The sequence below is a fragment of the Anser brachyrhynchus genome (genome assembly GCF_964034855.1).
Source record: "Anser brachyrhynchus genome assembly, chromosome: 26".
Classification (NCBI taxonomy): Eukaryota; Metazoa; Chordata; class Aves; order Anseriformes; family Anatidae; genus Anser; species Anser brachyrhynchus.
Window position 1 is genome coordinate 5705780 of NC_137719.1, and position 20268 is coordinate 5726047.

General features: G+C 44.0%; 1 protein-coding gene across 9 annotated transcripts in view; it reads left to right on the plus strand.

Moving 5' to 3' along the window:
* The window catches only part of UNC5D (unc-5 netrin receptor D), a 211888-nt gene that overhangs the window by 57219 nt on the left and 134401 nt on the right, over nucleotides 1-20268 (plus strand). For 7 of the 9 annotated variants that reach the window (XM_080568468.1, XM_080568474.1, XM_080568469.1 and 4 more), the window contains one exon: nucleotides 2254-2348. Coding sequence is in view for 2 of the 9 variants with exons in the window: in XM_080568464.1 (XP_080424590.1) it covers nucleotides 13684-13768 (85 nt within the window). In the remaining 7 variants the exon portion in view is untranslated. Of the gene's footprint in view, nucleotides 1-2253; nucleotides 2349-13478; nucleotides 13769-20268 lie in introns of those variants that run through there. The other 2 variants (XM_080568464.1, XM_080568467.1) reach the window with 1 other exon arrangement.

Consider the following 20268-nt stretch of genomic DNA (forward strand, 5'->3'; position numbering starts at 1 on the left):
AGTGCAGTTCCTATAGACTCTGCCAGTAGTTCCCCAAAAGGACTAAAAATGAAGTGGTAGCGGTTATACCTTGCTTTTCAGTCTTGGGAATCCCTGGATGGGAACCTCATGTCTTGTGGCATGACACACAAGGTTATTGGAGTTCCCTGTAAATCTATGGTTGCGTTGTAGGAGGGGTATGATACCTTCTGTGTTTGGGCTATGTAATAGAGATTTTGGTTCAGGCCTGTGCATGCTATCACAAAGAACTGAGTATTGTAAGCAGCAGCCTTTAGGTAATGGGCTTATTTAAAAAATACAGACATCCCCTAGTCATGATTCAACAGCTTTGAAGTTCAAAGTTCATGGAAGCCTGAAGTTGCCTGGCTCTGAGAAACAGCTGTTGTTACAGGGAAACATATCCTAGCCGCTATACAGCGCGTGCTACCCAAGGAAATGCATATCTTGAAGCTGTTCTTCAGTGCCTTACACCCGTGCTGGCACTGAGCGCGTTATATAGATAAAAAGCTCTTGGCAGCTCTCTGAACACGCTCTTCTGTGCCTCACGCAGAGACAGAGCTCCAACCTTAAAGTTCACATATCAGAACTCAGGAATCAATAGTAGCCCCCAGCCAGGCAAAGGTTCCTTATCTATGTGCTGCTTAATATTCCCTGATAGAGAAATCAGGGAAGGAACAGCGAGTCCTGCTTTATCTGTAGCAAAGGCTGGCTACCAAAAACCCCCCAGACCTGCATTATGCAGAGCCTTCCCTTCTCTTCGCATCCGCCATCTCGAGAACTCTCTGCGGTCCCTGTTCCTGCTCGCCAGCTCAGCTTTGCATTGACAACAGCCTGTTCTCCCTCACCCTCTCCATCGAAGATCAGTCAGAGTCCAGGTTGTGCTGTGGTTACAGAACTACGGAGGTAGTGATCGTGTCAATAGCTGGGGAAAGAGGAGGAAACTTCTCAGTAACGATTCTCCTCCAAGAACGGGTTGATTCCTCGTGACCCCAGCTTTCTAATGAGCAAGGGGCAGCAGAAGTTCGAGGAGACAGCGTGCTTATGTGGGACTTGAAGTTCAGCCTCGTTTTCCAAGTTGCAGCTAGCTGCTGCCATCGCTACTTCTGTCTTCTGGAAGTTTTCTCTCTTTGAAGGTGCATCTGTGACACAGCAGCACATCAAAGCAGGCACCTACCTTTAAGCAAGTGAACATGCTGAAAGTTTTCAAGTACTAAGCACCTTCTAAATTGGAATTTCATTCTCTTAATGCTGTTACGCAATCAAGGCTGGTTATGTGATGTCCTAAATAACAAGAGATGACAGTGGATGAAAAGGAAAAAGAAATCAGCTGACTTCAGGAAAAATAATTACTCTTATTCAGCAAGGCTGAAGTTAATATCTTTGAATTATTGAATTCCCTGATAAATTCTCTCTTAGGAGTTTTTTTCCTTATTAATCTTAGTGCTTTTCTCGCTTTGTTTTATGCCTTCATATGTATTTTGCATCTTTGAAAAGCTGAATAGAAGTGTTTTATACCCTGTCGTTGGTGTTGAAACTAGAGGAAAAAAAATCATTCAATGTAATTCTTTTCCTGTGTTTACAGTTTTTATTCCCTTGCTGAGTGTCATGTTCTAAATGCCTGATATGTTTGGCTTTGGGGATATAACGTAAAACAATTATTATTATTTTCATATCAAGGTCATGGTCACTTGCAGTACGCTTTTCATTTTCACAACACTGGAAGAAATGGTTTTGTCTTATTCTGCAACCTTCCTGGACTTACTAAGATGTTCATGTGTATTTACCTACATATGAAATATAAACTTCTTATTAAAAAAAAAAAGTCTGTGTTCTGGTGCAGAGAGCACAAATAGTGCTGTGAGCTGAAGCACTGGAGACTTCCTGTACGGTAAGAACTTTATAGCAAGTCACAGCTTTGCTTCTAATTGAAGTGCAGTCTCCTGGTAATGTTAGTCCAGTGTCACACTCCCAGTTAAAAATATAGTATCTGGCTTAAAAATGTGACATCTTTTTATTGTAGCTCATTATAAGTACCCTTTAAATAATCAGTAATTACTATCCTTTAACCTTTAGTTCTATCTTAAAACAGCAGTAACTTAATATTATTTTATACTAAGCATTAAGAGAAGACAAAATCTGTATTTCAAAGCAGTTTAAGTTTTTGTCATGTGATGTGTTCTTCTAATAACATCATAATTATTGTTTCCTGCTTTGTCATATTCTGCCTCACTTCCTCACAAATTTTCTTTATAGCATGATCAAGGAATTGTCTACTTCAGCTGTTTGAGTGTGGCAGCGTAATGAAAACTCGAAGCATGAAGGCTGGAGACTGAAGGAAAAACTCCCTGGTAAGTGCTGTACTCTTCAAAGTTACGTACTTCTGAGTATGCTCTGTTTTTTATGGTTTGGTTTTTTTTTGCAATGAGAAGTCATATGCAAAGTCGTATCCAATTATACCATCCTATGGACTTGCATTACAATCTCACCTAGTTTCTGCAAGCAAAAGTTGGAGCCTGGCTTTGTAGGAGTTGTGCAGTGTTAGATGGTGCCTGATCCAGGTGCACTGTGCTTTAGATACATAACGTGGCATCAAAAGTGATAGGGGAGATAAAACTCCTCAGAGTGAATTGACCTGTCCTGAGGTTTTCATCCATGTTAGTGGTTTCCTGCAGCCCAAGCTAGTGTCCTCGTGTTCTTCCTCCTTCAATTGATTGTAAGAGAGTTTAAAAAAGAAAAAGGTACAAGTGATGCCCTTGGATAGTTTGTCTGTGAATTTTGAGGGAATGCTTGACCTTGAAGAATTCTTCCAGAAGTGATGTAGGATCCAGGAGAGTAAAGTTTTCTTTCATCTAGGTTGAAATACAATTTTTAGTGTCATAATTGTCTTTTCTTTTACCTGTTTGGGAGTTGTAATCCACCTGTAAGAAACACTTCTGTAGGCTCTGCTGCCTGCAATAAAAATGAAAGAGGAATTGTGTGTCATTAAATGTGTTCAGTTCTTCTGGTTCGTTTGTTTGGCTTTTGTTGGGTTTATTTTATTTTGCAATGACAAATACCTGAGCTATGATAGAAACGTGTCCAAGTAATACTGAAGGTGTGCTTTATGCAATGCCTATTTCCTGAGCAGTTATGTTGCATCCAAATAAAACATCGAGTGTGTGTGAAATACTTTAAACATATCGTAAGCAAAGTATTTCCTTCTATGCTTATCTGCCAACAGTTGACTTATGGGGATGTATTTTCATTTACTAAAGCAGATGTAATTAAATTCTTAAGATACATTGATGATCAGACAAAACTATTCTGAATAATTTTTCCTGGTAAAACATTAACGTGTGAACCCAGGCCTTGGTAAGTGAAGTGGGGGGGGGGGAGGGAGCAAACAAACAAACAAGAACTGAAAACCCTGCATTCCACTTCACGTTTTTATTTTCAGAGCTCAGTAAGTTTTCCCTATAGGCAGAGAAAATTCTACTTCATCTTTCATAGAAGGCCACTTCCACTAAGCTACTGACTTCGTGGTCTCTCGTGTGATTGCTTATGACAGAGTTCATTGTATTTTGTTTGAGAACATAATTAAGTCTTTAGTACATGACAGTCGAGTGGCTAGTCAATGTTACAGTGCTTGCTGCTTCCCTCTGCTGCTTGCAACTAGAACTGCTTGGAGGTGGTGAAAAAACACCTAGAGCTTGGTACCATTTTCAGGACAGGTTACTTAATTCTGTGTGGCCAACTCCTTTTATCAATTTTCACTGTAATGTGTATGTCAAACCTTAGTAAAGCATTTTTGGGGCTTGTTCTTGACAGGTGGAATAGGTTAATTTATCTGAAAAAGAAGCAATGTTTCTCTTGATGGTAAAGGGATTATTGAAATGCTGAACAGAGGCTCTTTTCTCCATTCCTGTCTATAGGCTGTTTCTCTGATGCTGCAAAATGTATGCCAAACGTGTGCTGCTTATTATCAAATGCGAGTGTAGATCAGTGTTTTCCACTTGTCCATGCCTGCGGAAAACAATAGAAAGAAAGAGCTCACCCCAGTAAGCAGCCTCTGAACACCCCTGGCTGATAGGGGATGTACAGTGGGATTCATCTTCACTTTAGCACTTTAGCTAAATTGCCCAGATCTAGTAAAGTGAACCCAAGACAAATTAGACTGAAGTCATGTGGCAGGTTTGCTAGCTTTAGCATCAGAGTGCAGTTATTCTTAACGGTATTGATAGCATGGTACACAAGAGGTAAGGAATATTGGGTTAAGTTGAAAATGTGAGCGCTATCACCACAGCCCATTAAACCAATTGATGTCGCTTTCTTTTTTTTCTGTCTATACACAGAGCTTTTATTTTTTTTGGTAAACTGCTTGAGTATGTTAGCTTAATTTCTGAGAGATTTCTCAACAAATGGTATGCTGAGTATGTTGCAGGGTGGGGAGAAAAAGATGTTTATGCCCAGCTTAAGGGGGGCTGAATGCCATCAACAATTATTTTTGGAGACGGGGCAGTCATCCCATCTCATGGACAATATTAACCGTGTATTTTTCTTCAACTGCTTTGTTTATTACTACCTTGCAACAGTTCTGTCTCTGGGAAAAATAAACAGGGTGAATCTGAACACTCATCAGCCCAGAATTACAGAGCTCAGAATGCTGCAAAGATGCTGTGACTGGTACCTGCCTGACAGGGCAGCGGGTGCCTTGTTGGATACTAGCAATAAGAATAAAAACCTGTAAAACTTAATAGAAGCAAATTCTGCGGGACTGTCTAATCTGTAACTGGGGGAATTTTTAGGAAAACGTACATTTTTAAAAAAAAAAAAATCTCTCTCTGCCGGATATAAACTCTATGAAAACATCAGAACATTTGGCACTATCCACAGAATGAGGAAGACCCATTTATATTCTGTGGGAACTTTTATGAAAAGGCAGTTGAACTACAGCTCTACAGCGAGAGCTTATGTCACAAAATCTGCTTTGTTGGCGGGCATTTCAGTGCCACCGTGATGTGCCGTGCTTCTGATGTAGGAATACCTGGTAACTGCAGCGCTAGGGGACCGCGATTGCCGCTTCCAAAACGCTCAGGCTGAGCGCTGCTGGACGGTACTTCTGAGTTCGTGGACTGTTTCGTAGGGGGGGTCATAAAAAGATAACTGAAGAATGAAGTTACTGATTAGTTTGAAATCCCTGTGTAGGGGTCTGCAGCCTCAAGGAAGCGTTTTTTGGGCTTCACATACTGGAAAGTTTAGCCACAGTTGTATAAATTTTGATTTTTTTTAACTGCATGTTTCCTTGTAGGAAATAGCTTACCGTTCGTTGCAATAGATGGCATTGGTGTGTTACTTGTCTGCGAGGCACTGCAGTGAAGTCGTTGTGGGCTTTTTGTTTTTCCTATCAGTTCCACATGGTTGATGTAGAGATAAAAACCTGCTTTATGGAAGAGAGAGGAAGTCAGACCGGCCAGCGAGGTCAGAGTTTTGCAGGTGGTTTGAGGAGGACTGTGGGTGGCAGGCTTTAAGGCTGCGCTTATGTTCGGAGGCAGCATCATTAAGTAGGGTTTTGCAGCCAAGACCTCTTGTTCTTACCCACGTACCACTCCCTGCATCGTGCATTTGTATGGCGTGGGGGAATCACATCAAGAAATTAATCCAACTTGAAGAAAACACTTTCTAAGTGGTATATTTAATTCAGATCTGTTTCACCATCTACTGCACAATGTGGCTGTCCGGTACCTTTACTGGCACAGCCCTTGCCCTGTGGTGAAACTGGCAAGGAGAAGCTGGGGCAGAGGGGCCAAAAAGTGCTGACAGTGACAGCCAGCTGGTCAGTGCCAAAGCTCACCTTCAGTCTAAGGGACTGAACGTAATTTCCTCTTATTAGTTTTTTGTTCTGCTGTGTATTTACAAACGGAAGAAAAAAAGTATGAATATATGAGAACACGCTGAAGCTGAAACGTGTTTGAGCACTGTGTGTCTATTACCAGAGGCTGTGCTTTCTTTCAAAATGGGGAAAGCTAATATCAGAACAGCTCGCAGAAATCTCCTCTTAATTCAGGAACTGGTTGCGATGTTTGTGTAGCTGTCATCTCTCTGCACAATCACATCACTTGCTCAGCTGTAGTCGGTTCCTTAAAGTCTCTTGTCAGTGTTGCAACACTGTCTCATCACTGCCACAAAACACTTGTTCATCTCTTGGTGGAGTTGTACAGATCCTTTGATGTGCTCTTTAAATTACAGTTGTCTGATATACTTAGTTCTTTTTATTTAATCAATGCCTTTGAGATTCTTGAGGTTTCTCTCTTCAAAATAGTTGAGCAATTGTAGAAGTGAGAGGATGGCCATTATCTGCTGCCCTTCTAGGGACGTGCTGTTGCATTCACACAACCTGCTTCTCCATCGCAGTGCACCTGACTAAACTGGAACAGAGCAAAATCCTCCTGGCACAACCTACGTATCCCAGTAGATCCTAGTGAGTGCCGTAGCAGGACGTGCCATGTCCTGCTGTTCTCTGCTGCTTAATGATAAGAAGTGGGGGGAACAGCTGGGCTAGTTGTTTGGTGTTTGATTGATTTGTGTCAACTGCCACTTTTTGGAGAATGGTTGAGCTTGCACCCAAGTGTGCGTGCGTTGGTCCTCTGCCTTGTAGCTGAAATGGTGCTCTAATAGTTGAGGAACTGCTCAACTGCTTGTCTTTTATTCACACCCGAGATCATCAAACAGTTGAGTTTCGCGATGTGTCAGTAATTATGAGTAATTCAGAGCTGTACCTAGTAGGGGGATGCCCTCTGCTTTAGTGATGGAGATTAAGATGAAAATAATTGAGCAAAGAGTTCACGTCCCAATCCCCCTTTTCCTCTTGTTACTGAAAAGTCATTATTATATGACCATTTCAAAGGTACAATTAGGTAACTTAACATGACACCTGCGTATTTCTAGTCCTGTCAAAATTGAACTTAATTAGGTCAGAAATAATCTCTCGTTTCTCATGACTCACTGTGAGGCTTCAGTGCACTGGGTAGCAAAATGGGGAGAAAAGAACCGTGTACGATAAGCCCAATGCATTCAGTAAATCAAAGCAGGGCGAAGAGTCCCCAATCAAGCCAAACATGTTTGCAATTTAAATGACTGGTGCCTGCTTCAGCATCTCTCCTGGAGCACCTCAAGCTTCACAGGAAGCATGTGGCAACAGCCAGGCTAAAACTCTGACCATCTCATTAACCCTAGTGCAGAGCATTAGCATCTCGTCGTGCTAGTTAGCTGATGTTCCTTTGTCAGGTTTCATATAAATATTTTCTGAGCTTTTCTGCTTTTTTTGGTGTGTTCTTGTTTTTTTTTTCCTCTACGTTTTCCAATTATAAAGTTCCTTTATGGATTTCCATCATCTTATGACCTGTGATTCTATCTGTCTGTATTTCATTACAGGACTGCAATCACACATAGTCACCGAGTGTCTCTCAGCCTTCACTGGCTAATTGCCCCAAGAAGGTCTTTGTGAATTCAGCTTTTCAGTGCCATGTAAGTTTGGAGGAAAAAAGGTGGCAATAACTTCCCACTTGATTCGAAGGTTCTGAACTTATTCAGTAATAGCCTTTTGAGAACAACTCCGGCTACCTCTGACTGAGACTGAAATAGCTAGACATGTCATTCACTTCTCTTCTGTGAAGGCAGAACAGAAACAGCCTTGCTCGATGTTTCTTGTCCCTTGCCCTCGAACTGTACTCCTGCTCGCAGACAGGAGCATCCCTGCCAGCTCTGAACTGCACTGTGCTCTGTGCAGCGATGTTTGGAAGAAGCCCTTTAAAGTCCCTTACTGCTGGAATCCGTTACCTCTTTTCTTTTTTCTTAACCGCAAATTACAAATAGCCAGGCTACTGAATTGCTTGTCTGCTGTCCTGCTGCTTTTGCTTTTTTTGTTTGCTCTCAAAGCACACATTCTAATCCATGCACATCTCATCCTTGCATCATCCATTTCTTGTCGTGCACCTCCCAATCCAAGTAAAAGTTCAGACAGGAGGATCAGAGCCAGGATGCTAAATCTGGAATAGATATTTAGTGAGTGACTGTAAAGGATGGGGAGTACCAGTGATGGACGCTTTCTATTTGCAGTCTGAGCTCTCTCCACAGAGGTTAGAGCATGCTGAATAGCTGTCTGCCTGTAATCCAGCAGCAGTCACAACAAAAATGCCTGGGTGTGTGACAAGTGAATGGAGGAGGGATTTGATTGTTAATTTCTATGGGGAAATCTAAAAGGGTATGGAAACAAAATAATGGTAATTAATGCTGAAGTAGGAATTCTTCTTTGCCCAGCTGAAGGAAGTGCTGTAGGTAAAATTTCAAGTGCAGCTGATTTCTCCAAATTAAGAATCAAGGAGTGAATTGGAGTATTAAGATTACGACACTTTCTAAATGCCCATTTCTTACGATTTTAAAATTGATTAGTGAAGTTCAAATGTTCATCACCCCCTTGGCATGTTAATCCATGCTTTCATATTCTGATGCAAAGCCAACCACTTCAGCATTTTACTTTTTTTATCAGATTAACTTTGCTCTGTGGTGTTTGTCGATTTTTGGAATGCATAAACACAGGAAAATGCAAACAGTTGTATTTCATCTTAGATTAATCAAATTAAAAATATAGATTTTTTTAACTCATCAGAAATAATGCCTTATGACAGCTCAAATGGTTACTTAGCTTTAAAGCACGTGGGGCACAGTTGTTTAAAGAAGCATCACAGGCTTTTTAAGATGTTTTTTCCCCACCACTGAGGATGTTGAAGGTTTTTCTCTGGAATAAAAAGGTTTGTATCATTTTTAATTAATAAGGAAACAAAAAAGTGACACTACCATTTAAAAATACTAAAAATACAGAATAAGGAAAAGATCTTTCAAAATTCAAACTAAGAATTAGGTACGTTGTAAAGAGGGAGACTACATTATGGATCAGAGGTAAACATGCTACTCTGGTATCTTGATGAAAGATAAGGTAGAAATTGGTATGTAAGCCTGCCGCTTTCTTTGTGCTTGCACTTCAGAGTACTCTATCAAGCAATGAGTTGGGGTTATATTACAGGGCAGAATAATGCAGAAACCCTGAGATTCTCCCAGATAAGTCTTAGCTTTAGAAAAGTAGATATGAGCTTCCTGATGGGGAATCAAAATCATGTTTTCAGGCGTGTATTTGTACAGTAAATTATTCAGCCACTAGATGTCCTAATGCACAATGCAGATCTGCAAATCCAGCGGGAGCGGTGGTGTACAGGCATTACAGAGCTGGGACTCAAAATACGTAGATGATGAGCATTTAGCCTATGGACTCCCAAACCATAGAATATTGCTGAAGGAGCTGTGACTTCTGAAAATGCAACTGTTCACAGAAGGCTCGCACGCAGGCTGTGACTGCCTGGTTAATTGCCACCGTGCGTAGATACTATGCTTTTACACTAGCATGTCGGATGCTGTACCAACTCCGTCTGTTAGGGATTGTTTCTAAGTACCATGTGGCTGAATCTTGCATCTTGCTCTTAAATACTTTTATTGTATTTTGGGTATTCCGTCCTGTTATTTTATAAGATTTGACAAACTCATAAAAGTGCAGACCCACTGCTAAGGGCAAATGCAACTTTGAAACCCTGACCTTATGCAGGGGAGTGAGAGATCTTGCACCAAGAGGAAAAGAAAATGATAAAACTTTTATCCGATTGTTCTTAAATTTCTGTATTGTGAAGAGTGGAAATGCTGGGCCCTCATCTTGCAGCTGCTGTCTCTGCTGTGAGATATCCCAGCCATCTGCCTGCGCGATGCGTACAGTGGAAACGGGTGTTGCAGAACGGGCGTTCCACGCTTAGGAAGAACTTCTGAGCCAGACCTGGCTACAGAGAAAGAGAAATGGCTGGACAGAGCAAGTACCCTGCTGTTGGTTTTGTGGCTGGCTTAACAGAGGGTGTTCTTTAAAGGGGGCTGGTCAGGGGTTGGTGTTCTTTGACTATCTGGAGATCCAGAGCTCCTCGCTAGCATGTGCCTCTCTCTGTTGCTGGGAGGGAGCTCTGCAGAGCAGCAGAGGCAGGTACAGGTGATCATAAACTTGAGGGCAAAGGAAAAAGATCAGGGTGAATTTCAGGTGTTTCTGTGTATTTGTGATGCCTTGCTCTGCTCAGCTGTTACCTCTGTGTTCTGGCACATAAGAATGGCTCTGCTGGTCAGACTGGAAGTGGTTCATCTGCCCTGCAACCTGCCTCTGAGAGGAGCAGTAGATGCTTAGGCAAAGTAGAGCATTCTTTTCATGCTCTTATCTTGACTGATTTTCAGATCCAATTTTGTTTAGGGTGCTTTTGTGAGTGAGAGGAGGGGAAGGATAAATGTCCAAAGTATGATAAGAGCAAGGATGTTTTCTATTGACTTGTGTGCTGTTACGACGGAGCCCATTCAGAGTGCTTCACGTAATTTCATTACTTACTACTTGCTACAGTTGGATGTTCTTGTCTGCTCCTGAATTATTTATCTGTTGTACAGATGTGAATATTTGCATTAGAGCCAACTGGTACGTGTGTAATGTTCTGTGATATATGTCAATGAGTTGGGTGCATTTATTCTCCTTTTATCATTATATCCATTGTGCGTACAGTTTTTCAGATTCACCAGTCAGCTCAGGTATGTTTTTAGTTGCAAGAGCTGCAAAATGAAGGAGCTTTGTTTTCACCTGTTCCTGAGAGCATGTCAGCAATGCCCTCCCCCAGCCTATTATCTGACGTGCAGGTGATGTGAATTCTGATTTATTGCAAATCACCTGTGGGCTCCTCCAAGGCTGTACATCAAATAAGGAACAAAACGTAATCACCTGGCTGCAGGCTTCTGTGTTGCACTTGAGAAGAGAGAGGGACTGAAAGCACCTTTGCAAACTCAGCTGGAACATTTTGCTGAGCTTCCAGTGTGGAGGAGGTGATTTTTTTTTTTCCTTCAGGCTGTAGCTGTGTGGTTTATTGAAAATTATTGGGGTGTTTACATATTCTAGCTAGAAAAAATTACTTTGTAGTTGTAAAGTGCTGTTTAATAAGTAAATCTTTGGCAGCTATCTCAACGGCACAACCTGAGATGGAACCTAAGATGGGGAAAAATCATGCTCAGAAGAGCAGGGTGATGGCAGAGCTGAAGGCTTGAGCCAAGACTCCCCGTTAGGGCTCTGCCCAGCCCTCCCGCAGGCGCTTTTGTACTGGCTGGGTGCGTGACTGCTCTGATCGCCGCATTCAGGAGAGTTGCTGTGGCTCGCTGTGTTTCTCCTTTTTGCTTTCTGCTTAGTTTCTTTGTCAGCAGCTGCATCAAACTTCAGATTTTCAGATTCTAGGAAATCTCAAAACCCAGTTATGAAATATGGACTCTGTCAGAAAACAAACACTGCTTGCTATAAAGCTTAACCCTTGAAATGCGAAGGATGAACAAACTTCTTCCTTCTAGCATTTTCAGCTTCTCCGTTAGTTTTTCTCCATTTTCCTCCAGTAGTGCCATTAATCCTCTGTGGTGGATTCCTGGCTTATCTTTCATTCTTGCTCACACCTTGATATCAGAAGGTAGATCACAGCTTTCCCTGTGACTCCCCTGTTAAAAGCACTGCGTGGATGGCCTCCGTTAAAAATAGTGGCGCGTTGGGCTGTCGTAGCACATTTAAGCCTTGTTTCTGTAAGGTGCTGCACTATCGGGGTGTGTATCAGTGCCTAAAGAAGGTAGGATTTCACCTGTAGCTGCATTTCCCCAGCTCAGAACTTGCTGCGTTCCGCCCCACCCGGAGACTCTGGCTGTCGAACATTTTGCTTTTTGTATTTCCAGGCGCCCCGACTGAAGCCACCAGCTGTTGCCCTCTTCTCCTTGTGCTCTCTTCTTCCCTTCAGATTGCTTGATAAACGGAGAGCTTGATATTTTTATCTAAAGCACCAAACACTGACTCAGTGGCATAGGCAAAAATAGATGGCTCGCTGAGCGTGAGCATGAGGGGCTGTGTTTGTGCTGGCAAACGGGGCCGTGATGCTGACAAGGGGGCACGGTGGGTGCTCTCATGTGAAAACCTCCCCGGGTGCCTTCCCAGCCCTGTGGTTTTGGGGTCTGGTGGTGGTGGTTGTTGGAACTCATTGGCTGTAGAGGTGACCTAAAAGGCTGTTGAAGAAAATGTATTTTTCATATATTTGCTCTCAGCCTTTGCCACTCTGCTCTCCATTGTGAGCTGAAGCCTGGCAAATGCATGACAGAAAGGGAATAAGAGATCTTCTGATGTGATGTTCTCAGATATTGATTTTTTTTTTCCTCTTAAAATTCTGTTTACAAATTCCTTTTTCCTTAATTATTTGTTTCCAGCTGAAAACAGTACACAGCTAGCCTGCAGGACCGATTGTCAAGCCTTGTTCTTATGTCCGTGTAACTAATCCCGTCACACTTTTCTAGAACTTACCAGCCAGGGGCTTCCGAACGTTGGGTTGGTAGCAGCTGCCAAGGGCATGGGGTGTGAGGAACGAGTGCGGTATTTCAGATTTGGGGTGGGTTGGTTTGTTTTTTGTTGTGTGCTGGTGCAGTTCTGTAGTACGTTGGCTAGCAGCAAGCCCTGCTGGCCTTCCCTAAAGATTGCTTTTGGGGTCATGAGTGTGCCCCATGTGTTTTTACCATGGGGGACCCCACGGTGAGTGCTTGGGTAGCGCCCGTGGGGGACTCAGGGATTGTCCCTGAGGGGGGATTGTCCCTGTGCCAGGCTCTGGAGGGGGTCAGGGTGGAGTGTGAGGAGCTGGGAGGCCATGACCAGGGCAGGAGCGGTAGCACTCGGCCACCCCAATGGTTTTTGGCCTTACAGGAGTCGCTTGCAGGGGCCGTGGCTCCATGGCAAGCTTGGGATAAAAGGGTTGGGGGGGGGGGGTGGGGGGGGGGGGGAGGGAGAGGGAAACAGTGACACTCCTGCCAAGAAACAGAATTTTTGATCACAGCCCCATGCAATATTAATAAAGATGGCACCACATGTGTTTGCTTTGGGGTTGGGGGGTGGCTGCTGGAGTAGTTCCTCATGGGATCGTTAAGAGATGAAGCACTGTTCTTCTTTTCTTTTTTTGGGGGGGGGTTAAGTGCCCAAATCCTGAGGGGATGGGAGGCAAGGTTGCACCCCCCCCCCACCTCCCAAAAAATAACCCGGGTCCCCCCTGGTGCGGCCGGGGGGGCTGGGGCGGGGTCGGGCGGGGGGAGCGGTGTGTGAGGGGGTGCTGGGGGGGGGGGTGCTGGGTGGTGAGGGGGTGCTGGGTGGTGAGGGGGTGCTGGGTGGTGAGGGGGTGCTGGGTGGTGAGGGGGTGCTGGGTGGTGAGGGGGTGCTGGGTGGTGAGGGGGTGCTGGGTGGTGAGGGGGTGCTGGGGGGGGGTGCCGGGTGGTGAGGGGGTGCCGGGGGGGGTGCCAGGTGCTGCCCCCCGTCAGTGCCCGCCCCGCGCGGCTAATTGGCTGTGGGGGAGGGGCGGCTCATTAGGGATGCGGGCGGAGCGGCAGCGGCAGCGCGGAGCCGAGCGGGGCGGTTGGGGAGGCAGCGCTGCGCCGCCACTGCCCCGGCCCCGCTCCGAGCGGAGGGGGTGCAGGCAAAATAATATAAAATAAAATAAAAAATAAATCCGGGGGAGTGAATTGAGCCGGCTCCGCGGGACCGAGCGGGGCTTCGCCTCCCCTTGCGCTTCGCAGACCCGCGGCATGGGCGGCGGGGCTGCGGGGAGGCGCTGCCCGGAGCGGCTGGCGCTGGTGCTGGGGCTGTGCAGCTGGGCGGCCGCGCTGCGAGGTAAGCGGGGCCCCCCCCCCAGCTCCCGGCTCGTCCTCGGGGCGCTGCCGGCAACTTTGGGACCGGGGGAGGACGGGGGGGGGGGTCCCCCTGGTTGCTCCGAGGGGCGCCCTGGCCACCGCCAGCGCCCGAGGCTGGGGGCGTGTGGTGGGCGCAGCCGCGTGTGGTGGTACCTGGACGCCAGGTGGGTGTCGGAGGGCTTGGGGCTCTCCCCTGTGTGTGTGACTTCAGCCCGGTGAGCCGCTGAAATAGTGTTTTGGGGGAAGGAGGCAGAGGCTGTCGGGCACCCTGCGCCCATCGCCACTCCATGGGGGCGAGGTGCTCTGCGCTACCTGGGGGCCACCCGGGCACCCCTCCCGGCCAGAGACCCCTCTGGCACATCCACCGCCATCAGCTGCTTTCCCCGGGACGGAGCGATCTCCCAACAGACTCGGTAGATTCCCAAAGATCCCTCTCTCCATCCTCATCGCTAGCCCCTCTGTGGGCGTCTCTCCTCGCATCCCTGTCGTGGCCGCGCTGCCGTTGCCTTGTGCGCGCCCTTTGCTGGCCTCAGTCGCCCCAGGTTGCCCCCGGCCGGCACCTCGCTGCTCGTGGCACCTTGTTGCGGGCCTGGGGTCCTCGCTGGCCCCTCGTCCTCTGTGCCCCCAGCTCCAGCCCTCCGACAGGTGCAGGGGGCAGAAGGTGGTGGCCTGCCGGTGGGCCCCTGGAACTGAAAGTCTTGCTCTGCAGAACAGCGACCGAAATCGTGAGAGTAGGAGGAAGTCTAGCGTTTCTTAATTTTTTTAATACTCCCGTTAAGAAACATCCCTGATGGCAAAGGAACGTGTGTGTTTGTAAATCAGTGCAGCGAGGCGCTTGCTGCTTTTTGTCTCACCCATCCGGCACAACCCTGCGGCAGGTCTTGCGCTGTGTCAGGTGCAGGCAGGATCAGGCCCTAGAAGCTCCCCAAATGTCCGACTGCGAGTCACGCCTCTCGTGTTGCTGGTAAGGAGTAAGTTTCAGCCATCTAACTGAAGCCTGCTGTGCAGGGCATTTCGAGTTCTAGACTGAGGCAGAGTTGGTTTGGGGCACTGTCATGAGGAAGAACAGGTTATTTTTCGGATCAGCTTGGTGGCTGTAGGCTCTCAGTTGCGACGTTGCGTGGTGTTTATTTGTGGCTTTGGCTGAAGCAGTTAACCTCGGTTACCAACCCACTGAGCTGTAAGCTTTTGGTTTATGAACTTGTCTAAAAGCTGCCTCTGAAGCAAATTGTATTCCAGGATTCTGTGTTGAATGGGGTTTAAAGAGAAATGAAATGATTGCAGATAACCTTCACGCTGCATTTTGAGTCTGTTGGAATGAATATACATACGCAGCTTTGGGCTTTTATTTTACAGTAAACAGTGCACAGGCACTGTGGTAATTTGGAAATGAGAAGAAAGTCACTAATTTTTTAATCTCATTGTTGTGTTTAAACTAATTTTGGGTTGCACGTAACCGCATAAAGATGTCTCTGAAGCATGAGTGTTAGTATTCCTCTGCATCTTGATATTAAAGCCTAAAGCTACATGTTATGTGGTGTTCCTAGATCTGAGTACATTTTGTTGTAAATAAGCATCGTTTAGGGATTTTCCTGTTTCTATTCCAGTAGCATCTGTGCATTTACTGTACTGCTTGGTAGCCACTGCATCTTTCTGCTGATTTTATTATGATAAAATGCTCCGCTAAGCCACCTAATGGAATACAGGTAAGGCTGTGGACAACAAGCTGTTGAAGCAAATGTCTCCTTTTAGTTTGAAATTTTTGGATTTTTGATTTGCCCTTTAAAAAAAAACAAAAAAACAAAAAAACAAAAAAACATAAAAAGCACTCATAATATGCAGTCTAGAGGGCGGCGTATGTAAAGCATTATTCTGGATCTAGGAACCAGGAGGACAAACCAGTTTCTGGACAGCAAGGCTCTTGGAGAAATAACACTTGTTTTAGAAAGATAAAAACAGCCAATTCTATTGATACTGAAATAAATCTAGTGGTGAAGACAGGACTGATAGGCAAGGTATTTGTGTCCTGGTTGTACCTTTTGTCTTGCATTTAATAACATCCTTGTGCAAATTAGATGAGCCTCCGTTGGTTTCATTATGAATGGGCTGGAATTTCATTTGTGTATCTAGATGCTACCCATATTTGCAAAGTACTTCATCGTCACCAGCTTAGAGCTGTGTAAGAGCCCTCACTGATGCTTTATTTGAGGAATGTTGTTGATCCGCTGCAGCCAGCTCTGCTTCAGAGTTTACTCTGCATTAGCAGAGTAGGGAGGTTTTTCAGGTGTCCTGATTTCCACATCTCAAAGGAAGTGTGTTATTTCTGTTGTTTTATTAGATTGACTCAAGTTCTCTTTCTCTGTTCCTGATACCCTGCTGAGAGTAAAGCTGTTTGATTATTTGTAAGTGCATTCAACAGTTTACTGTCTGAAATATTTCTCACATGCCAACCCCAATTGAATATGCACTGTGTCAGCAAACTGATTTATTTGATCTTAAAGTATTCATGTCATCAGTATCTCAGCTAGCCGTAGATTTGGCATATTAACAAGTGATAGAGGGGTGCAAAAAAATAAAGGAAAGACAAGAGTTCTATATCTCTTGTATGACTTTGTTCAAATCACAGTTCAGAAAATGTATTTTTTCTTTGTTAGGACAAAACATTCATTAAAATAAAAAAACTGCATGCCCTCCTTTGAACCATCCTTCCACTCAGCGTATGGTGTGTAAGGTCTCACGCAGGTTAATCTGATAATTTGATATTAACTTTGTAACTGCTCAGAAAATAAACTTCTTCTATGTATGGGTTTGGTTTTACTCAATAGTTTATTGTTTCTCTCAGATCTTCGTGATGCTACAAGCTTGGTTTGTTTGTGGTGGTTTTAGTTTTTGTAGGTAGAGAAACTAAGGTTTTAAAGAAGGTAATATGCTTATATAAAGCCATAGGAAATGTGGGGGCTCAGAAAAACAGTATTTCAAAACTGGGTATAAAATGCAGAAGTTGCCATATTTTGGAGCTGATAAAGCATCTATGCTTGCATCTGTGGTTTTTTTAAGTCATTGTCTTGTTATGGCTTCTATTTAGTCCTGATTTTTTTCTGCATCTCTTGATGTACTCATAGTCTGTTGTAACGTAGTTTGTGAGATAGAGTGGGGTAGTGCAAATATTTCTATTGAGTATGGGACTGACTTTGGACACGAATATGCTCTGATTTTGTCTGTTACAGGACACTGATCCTTATGAGGATTGTTTTAATTTGCACTCTGAGAGTACTTGAGTATATTACTGCTTTGCACAGAGAGGATACAATGAATTTCTGGCATGCTACCGATCAGAATGGCACTTAGTTTGCCTTATATTACACACAAAACTGAAGAGTTACACGTATGATCCTGTCTTGGAAGTGAACTGCACACAGTCTCCATTGTGCACTTCCGTTCTAATGCATGCATCTCTGTGAAATATTTCATTTTTAGAAAAAATGGAATAATTCTTCCCTCTAAGGCAGTGTATTGCAGTGGTGGTTTTTCCTGGTTTATCCTCGTATGCATTTGGCTTCTTCATATATGTGCTCAAGAGATGTGCAGTTCCTATCTCTTCAGATGTAGAAAATAAAGCTTGAGCTCTACAAGGGTGAAATGAGCTTTCCATGCTACGAAAGAGAATGTCCATCTTCATAGAGTAAGAGGACTTTGTATCGAGGTGAATTTTAGCAGGGCAGAATAGATGCTAATCTGACGATCATTGCACAGTGAATTACAGAATGCAAACACCGGCAGTATGATATAAGCTAAGATGGAAAATTACTTATGGTGTAAAGGATCCCTCAGGGCCACTTGATGTATATTTTCTCTATTTTCAGTGCTGCTTTCTGGTGAAAGGTGGAGTCTGGGAAAAAGCAAAATTTTAACACCAGAGGCTGCTGTTTCTGTTGTTTTTAGAAGCTGCTGCTGTTGCAGTGAAGCAGATGGTCAGCTTCATTTGTATGAAATAGAAAAAGGTTTCATTTTCCACTCTACTTTTAAAGAACCTTAATTACCGTGTTGCATCACATTGCCTTACCTTATAGCACAAATAATTGCAAATATGCATTTTTTTATACTTCATCATGTTTTACTAGAACTCAATAAACCGCATTTTAGATCTTTCATCTTGCAAGTAGGTGTTGCAAGTTGGTGACGCTATGTACAAGGCTTGGTAATCCCAACTTTGTAATTTACCTTCATAGTTTTGATTAATATCTTTGTCATTTACCTCCATCCCCTGCACTCTCCTTTTGGTGGCCTTTCTTAAACATCATCCAAAAATGCAGATAATAAAGAAATGGCCATTGCAGGCTCTTGGTCACTCTGGTCCACTTAACTTTTTTTGTCTATTTTTTCCTGTTTCTTTTTTATTATTATTATTTTTAACAGGTTACAGACCTCAGTGAAACCCTGCTGCAATGAGTTCACCTAGTTTCACTTAGGTTAAAGTATTTCCTTTAGGAAGCTTAGCATGCTTTGAATTGATTCAGCAATTAGCTTGCTTTTGGATTATTGAAGAGGATGAACATAAGGTATCAAATCAATTTGCTTATGCAGGGTATTTTTTGTGTGCTGCTGTGTCTGTATTGAGGTAGGACAACGAGAAATTAACGTGGTTCCTCAGACAAGAATATGTACGTGGAATTTCATGCACACATCATAAGGGTAATTTCAGTTCGTGGTTATCCCAGTCTTTGTATATTTGACTTCATTTAAGAAAGAAGGAAAAGAAAATCATTGCCATGTTCTTGAAAAGCATATCTCATACTGTGACCATCTCATTGGAAACCCCTGCTTAATGTGTATCGGAAAGAGAAAAACACAAGCAGTCAATGACATTAGCTTGTGGATAACAATGGCCTGGAGAGTTGACAGAAACCCCAAACCTATTGCTCACAAGTGAAAGGAGAAGCAGCCCAGGACTGGAGAGCTGCGAGAGAGAGGCGGTGGGAAATGGGGCAGCCCAGCGCTCACTGACCGCTTTGCTCCCAGCTGACCGAGGTCACCGTCCGAGGGGAAAATGTCCTCGAGGTGGCTCAGTTCTGAAGCCCGATGCGTCTTCTGGAGCCTGATGTTTACAGAAATTAAATGTGGAGGGAACAGGCGTGCCAGGCAGAGTAGAGGCAGCATGGCAGAGGCAGCATCCAGTCGGGAGTGCAGCAGCCCCGCTGGCCCTGCTGCCTGCACCGCCTTGTTCCAGTCCTGTGCCCTGCAAAGCACGTGGCGGTTTGCTTGGCACGTGGATGTACCTGGAATCTGTTCCCAGCTCTGGAGCTGGCCTGTAACCGGGCTGAAAACACAGCTTTGTGTTTCCCTTGTGAGAGGTACGGTCAGCTTGCCTCGTGCTACGTGCAGCACCCAGCGGCAGGTCAAACTTTTGTTGTCAACTTTAACATCTTTCTGAAAACTCCTGGTTGATTCGAGTGTTATCTGTAGAATGCTGAAAGAAAATATTTTGGATCTCTTTCGGTGCGTGTTTCACTCCCTGTATGTCAAACTGCAATGCCATGCAGGTTGTTTATCTGTAGATGGTTAAAAGAAGTGTGATATTACTTGTCTTCTCGTTGGATATGTTGCTTTTTTCTCAGTAGGAAATGCTTTTGTGGATCTGAAACTTTTTTTCTGTGATCATTTCTGCATGTGAAATTAAATTGCTCGAGTCCTGGCAGACAATGAACATAAAAAGAGCAAACATGGAGATTTCTTATAAATTGTGAACAGTTACTCACAAAATTGCTTCTATGCTTACACCATTCCTAATAATAAATTGCATTACAGAAAAACAAATTTGCTCTATTAATTGAATTCACCTGTCATATAAAACCAGATCTGATTTGCAGTTCAACAGATGTGTCTGTGACTTTTATGGTGACAAATGCTTCAGGTTAGCCGTGTTCTAGGCCAGATTTAAAACCGCTAAAGATCTGTGGTAAGCCATTACCCTTTGAAATATTAATTTGAACTTCCAATTCAGGAGGTATTTGCTGCTGCTGATGTATTGCAAGGTATTTACTGAGTTGGAACTTTTTCTCCTACTTTGGCTGTAGAGAACACGGACTGTTTGCTTAGAGTAAAATAGTAATGCTGGGTAGCAGTTAGCAGCACTTTGCCTGTCAAAGCCACGTTCTGCAGATCAATAATGAATGCAGTGGACGCACTGGAAGACGCTAGGCGGTGCGTGTATTTAACACGTGTCATTCCTCTTTAGCACTGTGTCCTAACTGAAGGCTTCCAGATCAAGTCCTGGATGTTATGCACATCATGTAATTCTCAGAGCTAAGTAATCCTGAAAAAATATAGGCTCATTAAAAGAGCTTTCTAATTCTGAAATTTAATTATTTTTTCCTAGATAATTATGCATTTTTAAAGACCTCATGAGCTTCCCTATATGGTTCATAGGCAAATGATCAGTAATTTCCTTTTTGTAAGAGGGAAAGTAGCTGAAAAATATTT